Source organism: Dicentrarchus labrax, unplaced genomic scaffold (assembly GCF_905237075.1).
Source record: "Dicentrarchus labrax unplaced genomic scaffold, dlabrax2021, whole genome shotgun sequence".
NCBI classification, from domain to species: Eukaryota; Metazoa; Chordata; class Actinopteri; family Moronidae; genus Dicentrarchus; species Dicentrarchus labrax.
The window spans coordinates 14,101,154-14,115,365 of NW_026136708.1; the positions used below are offsets into that span (position 1 = coordinate 14,101,154).

General features: G+C 40.6%; 2 protein-coding genes across 3 annotated transcripts; one reads left to right on the top strand and one right to left on the bottom strand.

Annotated features, from left to right (window-relative positions):
• The first annotated feature begins 30 nt into the window (after positions 1-30).
• srsf5b (serine and arginine rich splicing factor 5b) lies at positions 31-6,278 on the top strand. Its single transcript, XM_051407933.1, has 8 exons — positions 31-184; positions 478-632; positions 1,853-1,923; positions 2,074-2,187; positions 2,637-2,709; positions 4,077-4,150; positions 4,250-4,357; positions 4,665-6,278. Exons 2-8 carry the CDS (start codon positions 507-509, stop codon positions 5,002-5,004), a joined length of 906 nt encoding a protein of 301 aa, XP_051263893.1. The 5' UTR covers positions 31-184; positions 478-506; the 3' UTR covers positions 5,005-6,278.
• On the bottom strand, positions 6,153-14,212 carry slc10a1 (solute carrier family 10 member 1). 2 transcript variants are annotated; one of them, XM_051407932.1, is made up of 8 exons: positions 14,142-14,212; positions 11,330-11,569; positions 11,158-11,244; positions 10,265-10,377; positions 8,324-8,528; positions 7,577-7,755; positions 7,291-7,490; positions 6,153-6,582 (listed from the first exon to the last, which is right to left on the bottom strand). In XM_051407932.1, exons 2-8 carry the CDS (start codon positions 11,534-11,536, stop codon positions 6,518-6,520), a joined length of 1,056 nt encoding a protein of 351 aa, XP_051263892.1. In that variant the 5' UTR covers positions 11,537-11,569; positions 14,142-14,212; the 3' UTR covers positions 6,153-6,517. The 2 variants fall into 2 exon arrangements, with proteins under 2 accessions (XP_051263892.1, XP_051263891.1); XM_051407931.1 differs by lacking the exon at positions 14,142-14,212 and adding an exon at positions 12,723-12,782.

Genomic DNA, 14,212 nt, shown 5'->3' on the forward strand with positions numbered 1-14,212 from the left:
AAAAATAACTACTAACGTGAATTCCAGAAGATGGCGGTAACGGGCGCCAACTGCCGTTAAAACTCGTAGAAGAAGGGGCAACCTCCGTTATGTGCCCCCTCCCCGATCAGCAGAGGCTCCATTTTGTTTGATTCTGGAGTTTGCGGTCACTGTCGACAGTCAGCAAAGGAAATACCACCTAAAGGTACGTGTACAGCGACTGAAATCCACCTTAAAGTCATAATGCTGTTGTCGTTTTGTTAAAGTAACCGTTATCTGTCGTGTGTAAGTATCGTTAGTGAAAATTAACTCGCCAAACATGGCTTGGTAAAAAATTTGGTAGCTAGGCCCCGACATACTGGCTAGCTCGCTACAGACAAAAAAAAATAGGGCACTTGTGACTTCGACGTTGTCGGCTCGTTATTTATCGTTTTCTTTTAAACTGTGTTGGCTAAATCTTTACAGTAATAACGTTAATGTGTCTACTTCTGTTTGCAGATAACCTAACGTTACTAATCACATCAAAAATGAGCGGATGTCGTATTTTCATCGGCCGTCTGAGCCCATCTGCCAGAGAGAAGGATGTGGAGAGGTTCTTCAAAGGATACGGCCGCATCCGAGATATTGACCTCAAGAAAGGCTTTGGCTTTGTGGTGAGTCCTGGAAAAGAGGTCATTGTGTTTAATATGCCGAGGATGTTGCCCGATTGCATTCAAATATATGGTATTTAATAGCTAGCTTCACGCCAACAGACCCTGTTATTCAGATTAAGGCTCTGTGTTATTTAGCGTACATTCACAGTAGCGTACATTTACGGCCTTCATTTTGTTCCGTATCCTGTGTGTAGACACACCTACACAGCAAAACGACCCGTGTGGACCTGTTTGAAATCCACAAGTGCTTCCTGATGGGGCTTTCTGCACAGCATATTTATTGCCAAAGAGCTTTTAGAGTTGAAGCTGTGTCTCAGTAACATGTGACATACCATCGGACAGCATTTAAACCCTCGTTGTTATAGATTGAATTTTGCCTTTCGCCGTCCAGCTACGCGTACTAACCGGCAACATTTAAGTCTTTTAGAAATGTTTTTAAATGTATTTAAAATCCTTAAATTAAATATCTAATTTGCGTACATAGTCAGATCCTTTTGATATGGCAGTCATTCACAAATTGACAGTGGGTTCTTTAGCATCCTGGAAAACCTGGATATTAATAGACTCATGGAAAATATTATTGTATTGTTGCCCCTCAGATTGCCAGTGTTAAACCTAGTTTAAAGGAAAGCTGCAGAAAAATCGTCTGTGCTGAGCTAGCTAGTGTCCCGTAACCTGTAATGAACATGCGTCACTTCATCGCGAACCCTGCATCATTATTAAAGGAGGAATAAGACTTGGAAAATGTATAAATACTAGGCCTACTGGTGACTTGTATGACCATTTGTGTGCAAGTACTGTTCATTATTGTCTAGAAAACTCCTGGGAAATGCTCTGGAATAGTCCTGGAAAATGATTTATTAAAAATGATGGGAGCCCTATTCCTGTTTGCTACAATTGTTCTTAAGCAATCTGTAGAAGTTTTGATACATGTGGGGGTGATGGATGCTATTGTGTCACAATGTGATGTACAAAAGGACTGGAGGAGAAGCGTCACACAAAGTAAAATTAAAACTAATTGTTAGTTAAGCAACTCCGTGATCAGTATGGAATTGGGTCAGTCATTTTCTGCTTTGTATGTGTGGTTTTTGTTTTTTAAGCTGAGGGAAGAAAGGCTGTACTACCATCTTTATAATAGTTAGATACTGTTCTCACACACGAATAAGTGACGCAAAAAAGGCACAAAGGTTAAGTGATGTTGGTTGTCCTGTTTATTGTAGGAGTTTGACGACCCAAGAGATGCTGAAGATGCCGTTTATGAGCTTGATGGCAAAGAGCTGTGCAATGAAAGGTAGGAGTTTCTATTATGGCAAATGTGCTGTAAACCAAAAATGTGAATGAACTGAGTTTGAGTTTTCCTCTCCACCTTGCTTTCCTGTTTCCATGGTGATTGGTTATTTTAAAAGAATAATTAGAAAACCTTTTTTTCCTGTAATTTCAGGGTGACCATTGAGCACGCACGTGTACGTCTGCGAGGAGGCCGTGGCAGAGGAGCTGGCGGCGGAGGAGGACGTTTCTCTGATCGCTATGGCCGAGGCTCCCAGAGCAGTCGGAGGTAACAATAAAAATTGACACCGCCCACAGATTTGGTGACCACAGTTCACTCCACGGCATTAGCATTATAATGGGAGATGTAGGAAGGGACACATGTAAATGAATAGCCTTAAAAGGACATTGTATTAACGTTATTTGGTGAAAGGTCAAGGATTTTAAATTATTTCAGTCCCTTTCTACTCGCTACTGTTGGTGTCCATGTTTCTTTTTTTCCTGTTGTAATTAATTACCTACAGACTGGGAATGTTCGACAGCTTACTTAAAATGCAGCGAGCACAGGACTCGTCTGTGCTCGCTGCATTTTAAAGATCCTTGACATGAATTAGCCTTGCTATTGACAAGTAGCTAATGAGATCTCTTAGGCTCGGTGCTAAAGGCTGTATCTCAGCCCCACAATATTATTGTTCAGTTGATTGAGTCTATTTTGACTTTTTTTTTTTTCCTTTTCAGTCGAAACCCTCCTCCGATGCGCACTGAGAACCGCCTGATCGTGGAGAACTTGTCCTCTCGTGTCAGCTGGCAGGTTAGTATTGCCACATGTTTTTTTATGCACAGCAAGTCTCTAAAAGCTGCAACACCACAAATGTTATCACCTCCAACAGTCTGCTTCCAACAATATACACATACAATTGTAGAATTATAAACTGCTAAAAACATAGAAACTCTGTCTCTGGAATCAAATCAATTGCTAATTTCTAGTAAACAGTCAGACTATTTTACTGTGAGGCCCAAATTGTTCTTTAATAAGCACCGCTCTGATTAATCTGCATCTCATGCAGTTAAGTAATAACTCAAAGAGCAGTAACAACAACAAAACACTTTGTTTCTTTTTTTTTTCAAATTTTAACCAATTCTTCACCCCTTTATTTGCCAGCCTGACTGTTGTGTCATATGGAAGAGCTCGCTTATGGTGGAGTTAACCCCTTCTGGGTCCTTCTGTCTGGGTTGAGCCTGTGGTGTCAGCCAGTCTGTCCTACTCCTAGTTGATGCCTGCTGGTCATGTGAGCGCTCGCTCCACACTAGAGGCGCTGGCGGCCCCTTCGCTCGCAACACCCCCTGTCGAAGGCAGGGGGGCGCCTGGTGTGAGGCTGAGAGCGAGAGAGAGGAAACAGAGAGTTGGCAGAGAGAAAGGAGAGGAAAGAGCGAGAGTCGATGGTGATGGTGGTGGCGTATTGATCGATGGTTCGTTAATTTGAGGGGCTTCGATCGATCGATATCCCCCCTCCCTTCCCCCCTCTGGTGTTCCCGCACATCGCGAGCGAGAGAGAGTGTGAATTCCTCCCAGGTGCCCATGGATATAATCTGCTGTTATCCCGAGGTTATGGTGGGCTCGGAGAGCCTGCGGCCCACCCCAAAGGGTTTCGCTCTCAGGTAGTAGTTTCCTCTCTTCCACCCTGTTCACTCTCTTTACTGAGGCGGGGTGCCGAGACAGGGGCGGTCCCGGCGCGGAGCCCTGTGACCTCCTTGCCAGGGAAAATGGGGCTCTTAGTGCCAAACGCTGCCCAAGCGGTGCCACTGCAGTTCAGTTCATGCAGATGGTGTTCATGTCTCTTTAGTTATGAGCAGTGGGTCCAAGAATCTCTAAGCTGGAGCCAATACTCAGCCTGTAATTGCAAATGTCAAAAAAATTGGTTGATCTCTAAATTGGCACGCATTTGACCTTTTCGTTTTCTAAGGTTCTGTATTTGTCTTGTAAAATAGATTATGTTGAATGGCTGATAAAACAGTATGTGAAGTTCTTGGACTCATCCTCTTGGACTCATCTGCAGTAGCCTGTGTAGTCCTCTCAGAAAATCTAACCATCTCTCTTTTTGGGTAAATCAGTCCAGTTTTATGTCTCTGCCTGTGTCCCGAGCCTCTCCGTAAGTTGACTGATGTTTACATGTGTAGGACCTGAAAGATTTCATGAGACAAGCTGGAGAGGTGACATTTGCAGACGCACATCGCCCCAAGGTCAACGAAGGGTAAGACCATTATCATCTTGTAGGAAAACTACCATCCAGTTTCTGTCAAAAAGCATATCTAAGATAATTAATGACTAATATTGTCTCGTGTTTTTACAGGGTTGTTGAGTTTGCCTCTTACAGTGATCTGAAAAACGCCCTTGAGAAACTGTCTGGAAAGGAAATGAATGGCAGGAAAATCAAGCTCATTGAAGCAGCCAAAAAGAGGTGAGTTGTCTGCTGAAACCTCCATTCAGTAAAAGTCAGCTGATTGTGGCTGATTTTAAATTTAAAACCTATAAGAGAGATCAGTCTTTAGGCTGAGAGAAAGCAGATGAGGAACAATGTTAATGAAAATAAAAATATATAGAGTAGATTTTTATGACCTTTTTGACTATATAAATAAATTACACAAATACTTGTGCGAAATAAATCCAGTAGTACAACTCTGGCCATGAGCTGTGCTGTGTGTACTTTACACTACAGAAATATAGTTAAACCGTATCCTGATGCTATTCTTCTTTCTGTTTCCCAGGTCGAGAAGTCGTTCCCGGTCTGAGAGCTCCTCTCGCTCACGGTCCCGTTCCCGTGGTCGATCCCCATCTCGCTCCCCCAGACGGTCCCGCAGCCCCGCCAAGGCCCACAACCGCTCTCGCTCTCGCTCCCGCTCCCGCTCCCGCAGTGGCTCCCCTGCTGGCGGTACCTCATCCCCAACCCCCAAATCAAAGGAACCCGCTAAGCGGTCCTCCAAGACGAGCAAATCCGCCACTCCGCCCTCCCCTCGGCCGGCTCAGAGAGCCTCTGTCTCTCGTTCCCGTTCCCGTTCCCGCTCTCGCTCCCGCTCCCGTTCTCATTCTACTGACAGCCAGCGTTAAAGGCTGTGTTTAGGTTAAACCAATCATCAGTAGGAACAACTTGTTTCAGCAGTAGAATCCGCTCGGATGAGTTGGCACACTGGAGCTCCCACGACCCCCTCTGAAAGCCGAGAGAAACCTTTTCCTCGAGCAAAGTTTGGTTTTTCCTCTCTGGATTGTTGTCATAACTATCAAGTTTTTCACATTAGAACACAGATACGTTGTCAGACAGGAGCAATGGTATTAAGTCAAATATTTTATTGTCACAATAGGGCATTTTTAAATCAAATAACTTAAACAGAAGACACTTGTTGCACAGAAATGCTGTTTGTGTCCTCCCGCTCATTACCCTTAAAACGTTTGGACCCATATGTATGTTTACACCCAGTGACTGCTCACCTCTGAATTTATTCATCCAACTAGGCTGCAGGTCCATCACTGGTCCAGCACCTTCTGTTTCATTTCACAAAATCACCAAAATGCCCAAGCCTCACTGTTGTTGGGCCTGTAAAGTTAGAAATCTCTACACTTTGAAAAAAACTTTGAAGAGGGAATCAGTATTTTTCAGCAGTACTAGGATGATTTTGATAAGTCGTGTGACCACTTTCTTTACTTTTTTGCAAATACCTCTGCTTGTTTTTGCCTGTCAGTGGGAGAATTTTTAATCACTTTTTACATATTTGTCCAGATCACCCACGTATTCCAAGTCCTTTCACCTCTTTTCCCTTATTTTCTGACCTACTGTACCTGCCACAGCTGTGTATGTGATCTCTATATCTTAGACTGCTTGCATGTGCTTTTGTTTGATCCAAATTTACTTACTATCAGAAATATTTTATTTGTGCTTGAAGCTCAAATACAAACCACCGTCAGAACTGGCATTGGCAGCTTCAGTATCAAGAACACTGTACAGTTATGCACATTGTTCCAGCAGTTGAACAGCTGTACAGTAAATTTCATAAATCTTATGTTTTCTTGCAGTTGACTGTTAAAACTTTGAATTTGTTGGGAGTTTTAATACTCTACCTTGGGGATAAAGTCAACACTTTAATTTCAACATTTTTTTTTTTTTTGTTTATTTGTAGGGTTTTGTGTACAGCATTGCAGACTTTTGTTTTTTCATAAGTGTAAAGTTATTCCAAGAATACTTGTCGGTACTGTGACTGATGTTAGACTTTGGAAAATGCAACATTTTTGTACATAGGGATTTTATTTTCAGTGGAAAACATGATGGACGTTTGTATGGTGTAGGAAGACAGTGGACTTAATTAAACAATAAAACAGTTTTAACTAAATCATGAATGTTGTGTTCATCAGTTCTGTTTAATTAAATGCTTACAAATAAATGTACAAGCTGTCGATTCATAATGTAATTAAAGGAAATACTTGCAGTCTCTCAAATGACTTTGCACAAAATGGCTGCAGTTTTAAGTCTTTTCCTGTTTCACGTAGTGCAGGAGCTCTCTGTCTCCACCAGGCTCAGCAAGAGTTCACAGTGGTAGAAACAAATTGGGATGCATTTGAGATCCATCCTTCATACATTCGTATCCTCAGAGGGCGCTTTCGGCTTATTTTCAGTGTTTGCAGGCTGGTATTTCTCTGTAGGCCGGACACACGAGTGGGTTACAAAGGTGAACAATTTAATAAAAATGAAGCCTTCAGTTAATGCAACAGTCAGGCCAAATTAATCAAACATGAATTTCTGACCGGGGTTGGTCAGTCCAAACTGAAATATCTCAACAAATATTGGCTGGATTGCCATCAGATTTTATACAAACATTCATGGGCAACCCCTGACTCTCTTTGTACACCCTGTGGTGGTGCTGGTATATTGTCCTTCAATGTGTTGTGAGTAAATCCCGCACCAGTCCATATTAACCAGGTAATATAACCTCAATTCCTAGGTTGAGCTACAACCAAGAATTATTATTTAACTATTGGGGCTTTTTTTTGTTTTAAGTTTTTAATAATTTATATCAGCGGTATCAAGGTATAATTCCTATCACAATGTCTCTGAACACAAGGTGAATATAGCTTTTTTTTGTCAGATAAAGTGTTCAAAACACAGACATAATTAACAATTACTCAAAACAGAGCAAATCCAATATTTAAAGACGCTGCAACTAGAATACAGTTTGCATCTATCTTTAATTATTAATCAATCAATACTGCCTGCAATTAATTTTCTGTCATCATTTCACCACTACAATTAATCACAGATGAGCTGTAATTTCCTGTGTGACACAACAAACAGCTCCACACGGTCTCTAAACATTAACCCTTTAAGAGCCCTGGCGTCAGTCCTACCTTTCTTCCTGAGTGTGATCCATTGGTGACACCTGAACAGCACGATGAGGACCAGCGCCTCCAGCAGCTGGAAGGACGCGTACACCAGGGGGAACAGGAACAGAGGGCCGATCATCGCCTGAGGAAAGGCCACCTTCAGGATGGTGGAGCACAGCTGGATGTTCTGACAGCCCGTTTCCATAGCAACCGTCCTCCGCTCCCTGAGGAGGGGGATGGACACACAGAGTCGAGCTATTACTATCTGTCAGAGCTCGAATTTAACCGAACAACTCTCCGCCTGACTCACGATTGGTTGAGTTGGAAGAGAGAAGAGATGATGTATCCGAAGGTGTAGCCTATGAGGGGCATGAGAAAACCGATGGCCATGAGGGGAAGAGACAGCACAGTGAGGATGGAGCCTCCGATTCCAATGCTGGAGAGGATGCCGACCACCACAACGGCAATCATCAACATAGTGAGGCCTGCCTGAGAACAGCAGCAGGACGAGACACATTAGACTGTAGATTCATTAGCCTTTTATTTGGTTTCTGTGTTATTATTAGAGTTAGTCTGGGGATATTTCTGTATCTTATTCTCAAGTATTGTCTGTGATGCAGAGCTTCACATAGACTCTCCTGCTGCCAAGAATGGAAATTAAAGTATTTACTGAATGCACTGTGGACTTCTGTATGAGTAATATTTGGTAAAAACAACAGTTCCAGCTCTTTTTAATAATTTTTTTATATTATTTGACTACATTTGTCTCTAAAATGTAAAAAAAAATAAATTAAAAAGGTCTGTTGTGACAGAAAACACAAAGTCCAAGTCAGTGTCTTGAATTAGCTTGTTATGTCTGACAAACTGTCCAAAACTGAAAAGAGAAAATCAGCAAATCATCACATTTGATAAGCTGGATCTGACATTTTTGTCTATTTTTGTTTGATAAAGTACTAAAACAATAAATCAGTTTTATTCTACAAACCATGAATCAACATTGTTTCAGCTCTACAGTGATCTCATCTAGCCTTCTGACCCTCGTGTGTATTGCACCAACCTTCTTGATGATCTTGGCGTACTGCGGCCTGTAGTAGTTGATGAGGATGCCTGCGGCGCAGGGAATGAGGATCATGACCAGCGCTATAATGATGTCAACGTAGGGCACGTAGTTCTGCACGTCATGGAAGCCCTGACAGTAGAGGTAGAGCAGCAGAGGCATCATGCCCAGAGCCATCACAGTGGACGAGCAAGTCATCACAATGCTGGGGGGGTAAAGACGGGCAATAATGTTTATTTTGATAACACATAAAATAAGATATAAAAGCAATGTTTGATTACGTCGATATCACAATATGTCAACTTTGTAACCCACACCAGAGACCATATCCTTAGTTTGTTGTTCCAGCATCCCACCAGATAACATTACCTCTGCTCAACTAGCAATCTCAACTGTTATTCAACATCAACCAGTTAATCAAAGGTGCATTGTATCATATCATACCACAATATCAGACATCAGACGGTTTCATCAGTTTAATTACCTTGAAGCCGGTTCCTGCTCCAACCCCCTCGCTCCTGGAGCTAATGGCCTGCTAGAATGGCATTTTATCTTCTGCATTTGATCCTCTAGCCCCAAAACTGCATCTTTTTAACCAAGCTCACTCACTTTAACTGCATCTGCACATATTTTATACTAAAATATCAATTTTTAACTCATTCCTGAGCTATGCTGTGTTGCTTATTGCATTTCTTACAGTTGATTGATGTTGTATTATCAGTGCGTTGTGTTTTATTGTGTGTTGATACTCTCTGATGTTAGGCAACCTTGAGAGCAATGACGGTGGAATGAACACTGTAGTTGCCTCAGGGGCATGCTCAGACATTTTGAGGGGCTGTTGCTCTAGCCTGGGAAACCCCCTGATGGAATGGGATGACTAATGGGATGCCTTGTGTATGTAAAAATCTCCATATCTGCATCGCAACAATTCCCAGCTTGTCAAATTTGCAACATGTCGCACGGTATTGCCTTATTTTATGCTACAGGCATTGTATAATAGCATAATATAAAGAAATATTACACAACAAGATGCAAATGCGTCAAAAAATAATAAAAGCTCAGCTCAGCCACAGAGGGCAAATGTTGCTCAGGAAGCCCGGCCTTGAGCATGTCCTTGAGTCTCCAGGTGCCGCAGGTTGGGCGTCCGAATGCAGGTATGAATATTTTCATTGCAGTTGTATTACAAGAGGCAATCTGCCAGCCAATTGTTACAAGGCTTATTGCCCTCACACTACCTATTTTATGACAGTAGCTGCATGATACTGTCACCTTTACACACCAATAATTAATTCTGTGAAAAGTCACAACAAAAGTAATTTTGAATGTGCCTGTAAATTAAAAATAAAAATACTGTATTATAATATTTGTATTCTGATTTGTTTATGAATATTTGTTGTGGTTGGTCAGTTGCCACCACTAAAACAAAAAACCCTCATTTGCCGCCAGCAGCAGATCCTCATCAACACAGACACAACACAGAAATAATTGGCTTATACAGTATTTGATATGGTACAGGAATCCAAGTATTGCATCAACAGATTCATCATTGTCTGAAGGAATCTGTGGGATTAGTTTTAGTCATTAGTGCCTCCATTAATGCCTCAAGGCATCCTGTCAGACTGTGCTCAATATCTGTAAACCAGATAAGATCCCCAGACATCAGATAGGACAGGAATGTCCTGAACAACACGCCACCATAATCTACACACCTGCTCCTTGGTGATTAGAAGGTGCCTAATAGGGTGAACAGCCCTGCGGTTGAAAAAGATTCCCCTGATCAGACTGCAGATGTCCTGCAGGTCATTCAACTCTTATAATGACAGGAAGTGTGGCACTTGGTATTAAATCACAGGATGTACTCTGATTGGCAAAGCATCATCAATTGTTTCATCAGGCTTGGTGTGTGTGTGTGTGTGTGTGTGTGTGTGTGTGTGTGTGTACCTGAGGTTCATGTCTCCCTGCAGAGCCAGAGCCAGGATGTTGGAGAGGCTTCCTCCAGGACAGCAGCCACAGATCAGAACCACCACAGCTGTGATTTCAGGCAGCTGGAACGCCTACAGCATGAAATGATAATATATTCATACAGTGTTACCGGTGTCTGTTACTCATAACAGTGTCTAACAGTGACACTGGCGCTGATCTGATGTTGATTAGGGAAATAAAATACTTGGAAATAAAGAAAATGGAAAGAGAGGGTTTGGTGTGGAGACAATGTAAACAAGTCAAAAAGATGAATAATAAATAACTTACACTGTCAGGTCTTCTATTACAACTACAACCATCTGTCTATAACTGTCTGTTAATGTTACTGTTTCCTCTTTGTATTGTTGGATTATTATGTTATCTTACTGCTCCTTTGTTGAAGATTTTCACTGACTTTGGACCATTGCAAGCAATGTTTTCTAAACATTAGGGCCGCAACTATCATTTATTTACATTATCGATCAATACTTTTCATTTAATCGACTATCACTTAGTTTGGAAAATGTCCAAAAGCCTAAATAAATTCCAGATCCTGTAGTTTGTGTTTCCAGCAGTCGAAAACCCTAATATATTACATTTACAATGACACAGAAAGAGGCAAATCCTTATTTTTGAGAGACTGGAACCAGAGAATCTTTCCTGATCACAAAAATCAATAAAAAAAACAAAACAAAACAAACAGAACTAAATTAGGTAAATACACAAATCATAATCTTGTTGTTATATAAAATAAATAATATCAGTACAAATATTAAATTGGTATAATCATGTACTGGTACATTCTTTTAGACTGCAGGAGGCCTCACAAGCCTCCTGTATAATAGATTATGTTTACTACAAGACATACCAACCTTAGCTAAGCAAAAGGCTGTAAGGGGCATGACACCATACTGGGCCAGTGCTGCTATCGCCACCCCCTTAGGTTTCAATATGTGATGCTGGAAAAGAAGGAAAAAGATGTTAATGTGATGGTAAAGACACCGATAATGTGTCTTCAAACGGATGGATATCACCTGAAGTCACCTTGATCTTCGACACCTCCATGGTGCATCCCAGTGAAACCATGGTGATGGTTAAGATGATGATCAAAATTATGTTGATGGTTTTGTCCATTACCGGTGACATCATAGGTGTATAAACAAAGCTGGTGTTAGCAGCCCTCGTGGTGAACAGGAAGCTTTCATTCTGCCACAAATCTGGATCAAAGAACAGATCCACTGTGGAGTCCATGGTGTCTTATATGTTGGAGCAGCGAGTTGTGATCTTAAAACAGAAACAGGCACAAACATGGGTTGAGTGAGTACAGATAATGTACGTAAACCTTTATTAAAATAGTTTTGTAGATAGTTCTCTTACTCTTGGGATCGAAAACATTGCTATGAAGCTCAATTCTGTAAATAGTTTTCTAATAAATATAGCAACTTCTGATCAACCCATATCGATTTCAACCTTAAATTACTTCAGATTAAGCACCACCCACGTCCGCTTTAAGCCCCGCCCATTTCACATACGGATACGAATACAGATAATTTAGTTGGTTGAACAGATACAGATAACGGTGTGCTCGCTCATCCCTTATGGTTGGAAAGTAAGACAGAGAGAGAGAGACGTAAGAAAACAGATTATGTGCTCGAATTGAGTCCACAAATGTAACCGCAATGATTTCAACGTTTCTTCAAGCTTCACAGTTTTTTCATTTCCTCATGCATCAGTTATGTACAACACCTCCACTGCTCTTTGTGATTAAAATAATCAGAGCATGACAAGAATTGAGCTGCCAGAAGAAAAAAAATCCTTTAGAGGGCTATGGCTGGGGGGACTGAGGACGTACTAACATGCAGTGGTGGAATGTAACTGAGTACATTTACTCATCTATTTTTTAAGGTACTTGCACTTTACTTTTATTTCCATTTTTCCATTTTCCATTTATGCTTTAATTTACTGTACATTCTCTTCTACACTAGATCTCAGAGGCAAATATTCTACTTTTGTCTCCATTTGTCTGATAGCTTTACTTACTTTTCAGATTATAAGTGTTCATACCCTCCAGTGAAAAACATATTACACAAACATCTCCCAATTTTATGATTTTGAACTTGAATGTTTGTGATAATCTGATTAAGTGCTCCTTTATGTGTGGATCTCCTACTTCTCAAGCTAAACAAACTATTATAACTAACTATAAAACTCTCTTGGATTAATTGGAGAATGCATTGTCACAAAGCTAAAATGCTGCTGTGCTCCTGAGCTCATGAAAAGTGTTTTAGAGATACGTGGTTTTCATAGGACAGATGATCTTGTATAATATGATGCATTGCTGTAAATTATACCAACCGCTAACAGCAGTCAAAATGCAACACACACATGACTGCAGCAGTAATACTGATCAAAATCATCATATAGATGATAAACTTACAGTCAATGAGAAGTCAGAACGTAAAGCCTCTGTCGGCTTTCTTACTGTTTTCTTCTCTGAGCTTTCTGCGTTTTCTTTGAAGTGTCAATTGTTTCTGAACGGGCTGAAAGGACTGCTGTTGTAGCGATAACAATGAGCACAATCTTTAAGTTCATAGTACACATTATATGGTCCTGAGAACCTTTAACCTACTACCCCATGTAGGGTAGTTGTACAATTTGAAAGACCTTTCCCAGATATTCATGACTGTTAAGATATTTTCACCCTGTATTTCAAAATTGTATCTTTTTGGTGAGATATCAAGACAATTTAAAAAAATAAAATACCCTGCAAGTTGGGAATAAATATAATTTGATAGACATTTGTGACTTTTTACATTATCAGAAAGGCACTTGAGATCTATCACCATAATAAGGCACCTGTTTGTTGTTGGTTATATAGTGTATATATATAGTACATGTAGGACAGCAGCATATAAACATTTAATAAATCACATATATAATGTAGACAAATTACAACTTCTCCTATTACGACACATTTTATATTACTACAGCTGTGTTTTACTATGCTGCCATTCATTCATCTGTTTATACACCAGCCTCCAGGTTTGGTATAACATCCACTGTCCGCAGGAGGAGCTTTAAATGCTTATATCTGTGTACAACTCCAGGGCAAGTTATTCTGAATCTGAGGAATGCCACAAAGGAAAAAAACTTAGAATATGAAAAGAAATCAAGTAATCTGGAGAAAACTCTGATTGAAAATGATCAAGAAAACCATGTTTAAATAAAAGTACCACATTTAAGATAAAAACAAAGTGTGTCCTGCTGTAGGTACAATCACGGTAAGTCAATTCCAAACACATTTACAATACCTTTTCCTAATTCACTTACACCTATTCCTCTTCAATATTTATAATTCAAAGAGAGAGTAAGATATAAGGTGTTCACAAATGTTTGACTGACAGTGTAGATAAATATATCTGCAGCAAGTCACCTAAATCTGGCTAATCTGTTAAAGAAGGAGGAAAAAACACAGAGCATTTGCTTTCTTCAAACCCCACTCTCCTTTGTGCTTCGATGGCAAGTGAACCTCCATCGCCAGAGTTGACAACCACATCCTCCCTACTGGCATGCTCACATGCTGTGTGCACACAAATTACTTTCACAGGATTTTTCTTCTATCTATCTTGCACTGATAAAAAGAAACACACACATTTGAAATAAGACACCACACAGCTTCATAAATGTGTCAGCTACACACTGACTGACTGTTCTGAAGGTGAGAATTGCACACCTATTCTTGGAGGTCACTTTGCACAAAATAGAAAAAAAACAACTGGATTCCCAAGAAACAAACACTTATTCCTGTGTAAAACTGACAGATTTGTGTGCAGCTATATTTTGTACTTTGTGTTACCTTTTGGGTAGGAGCTTCCTCTGCTCTTCTCTCCACTTCTCTCTGAAACAAAATATACTCCTTGTGTGTTG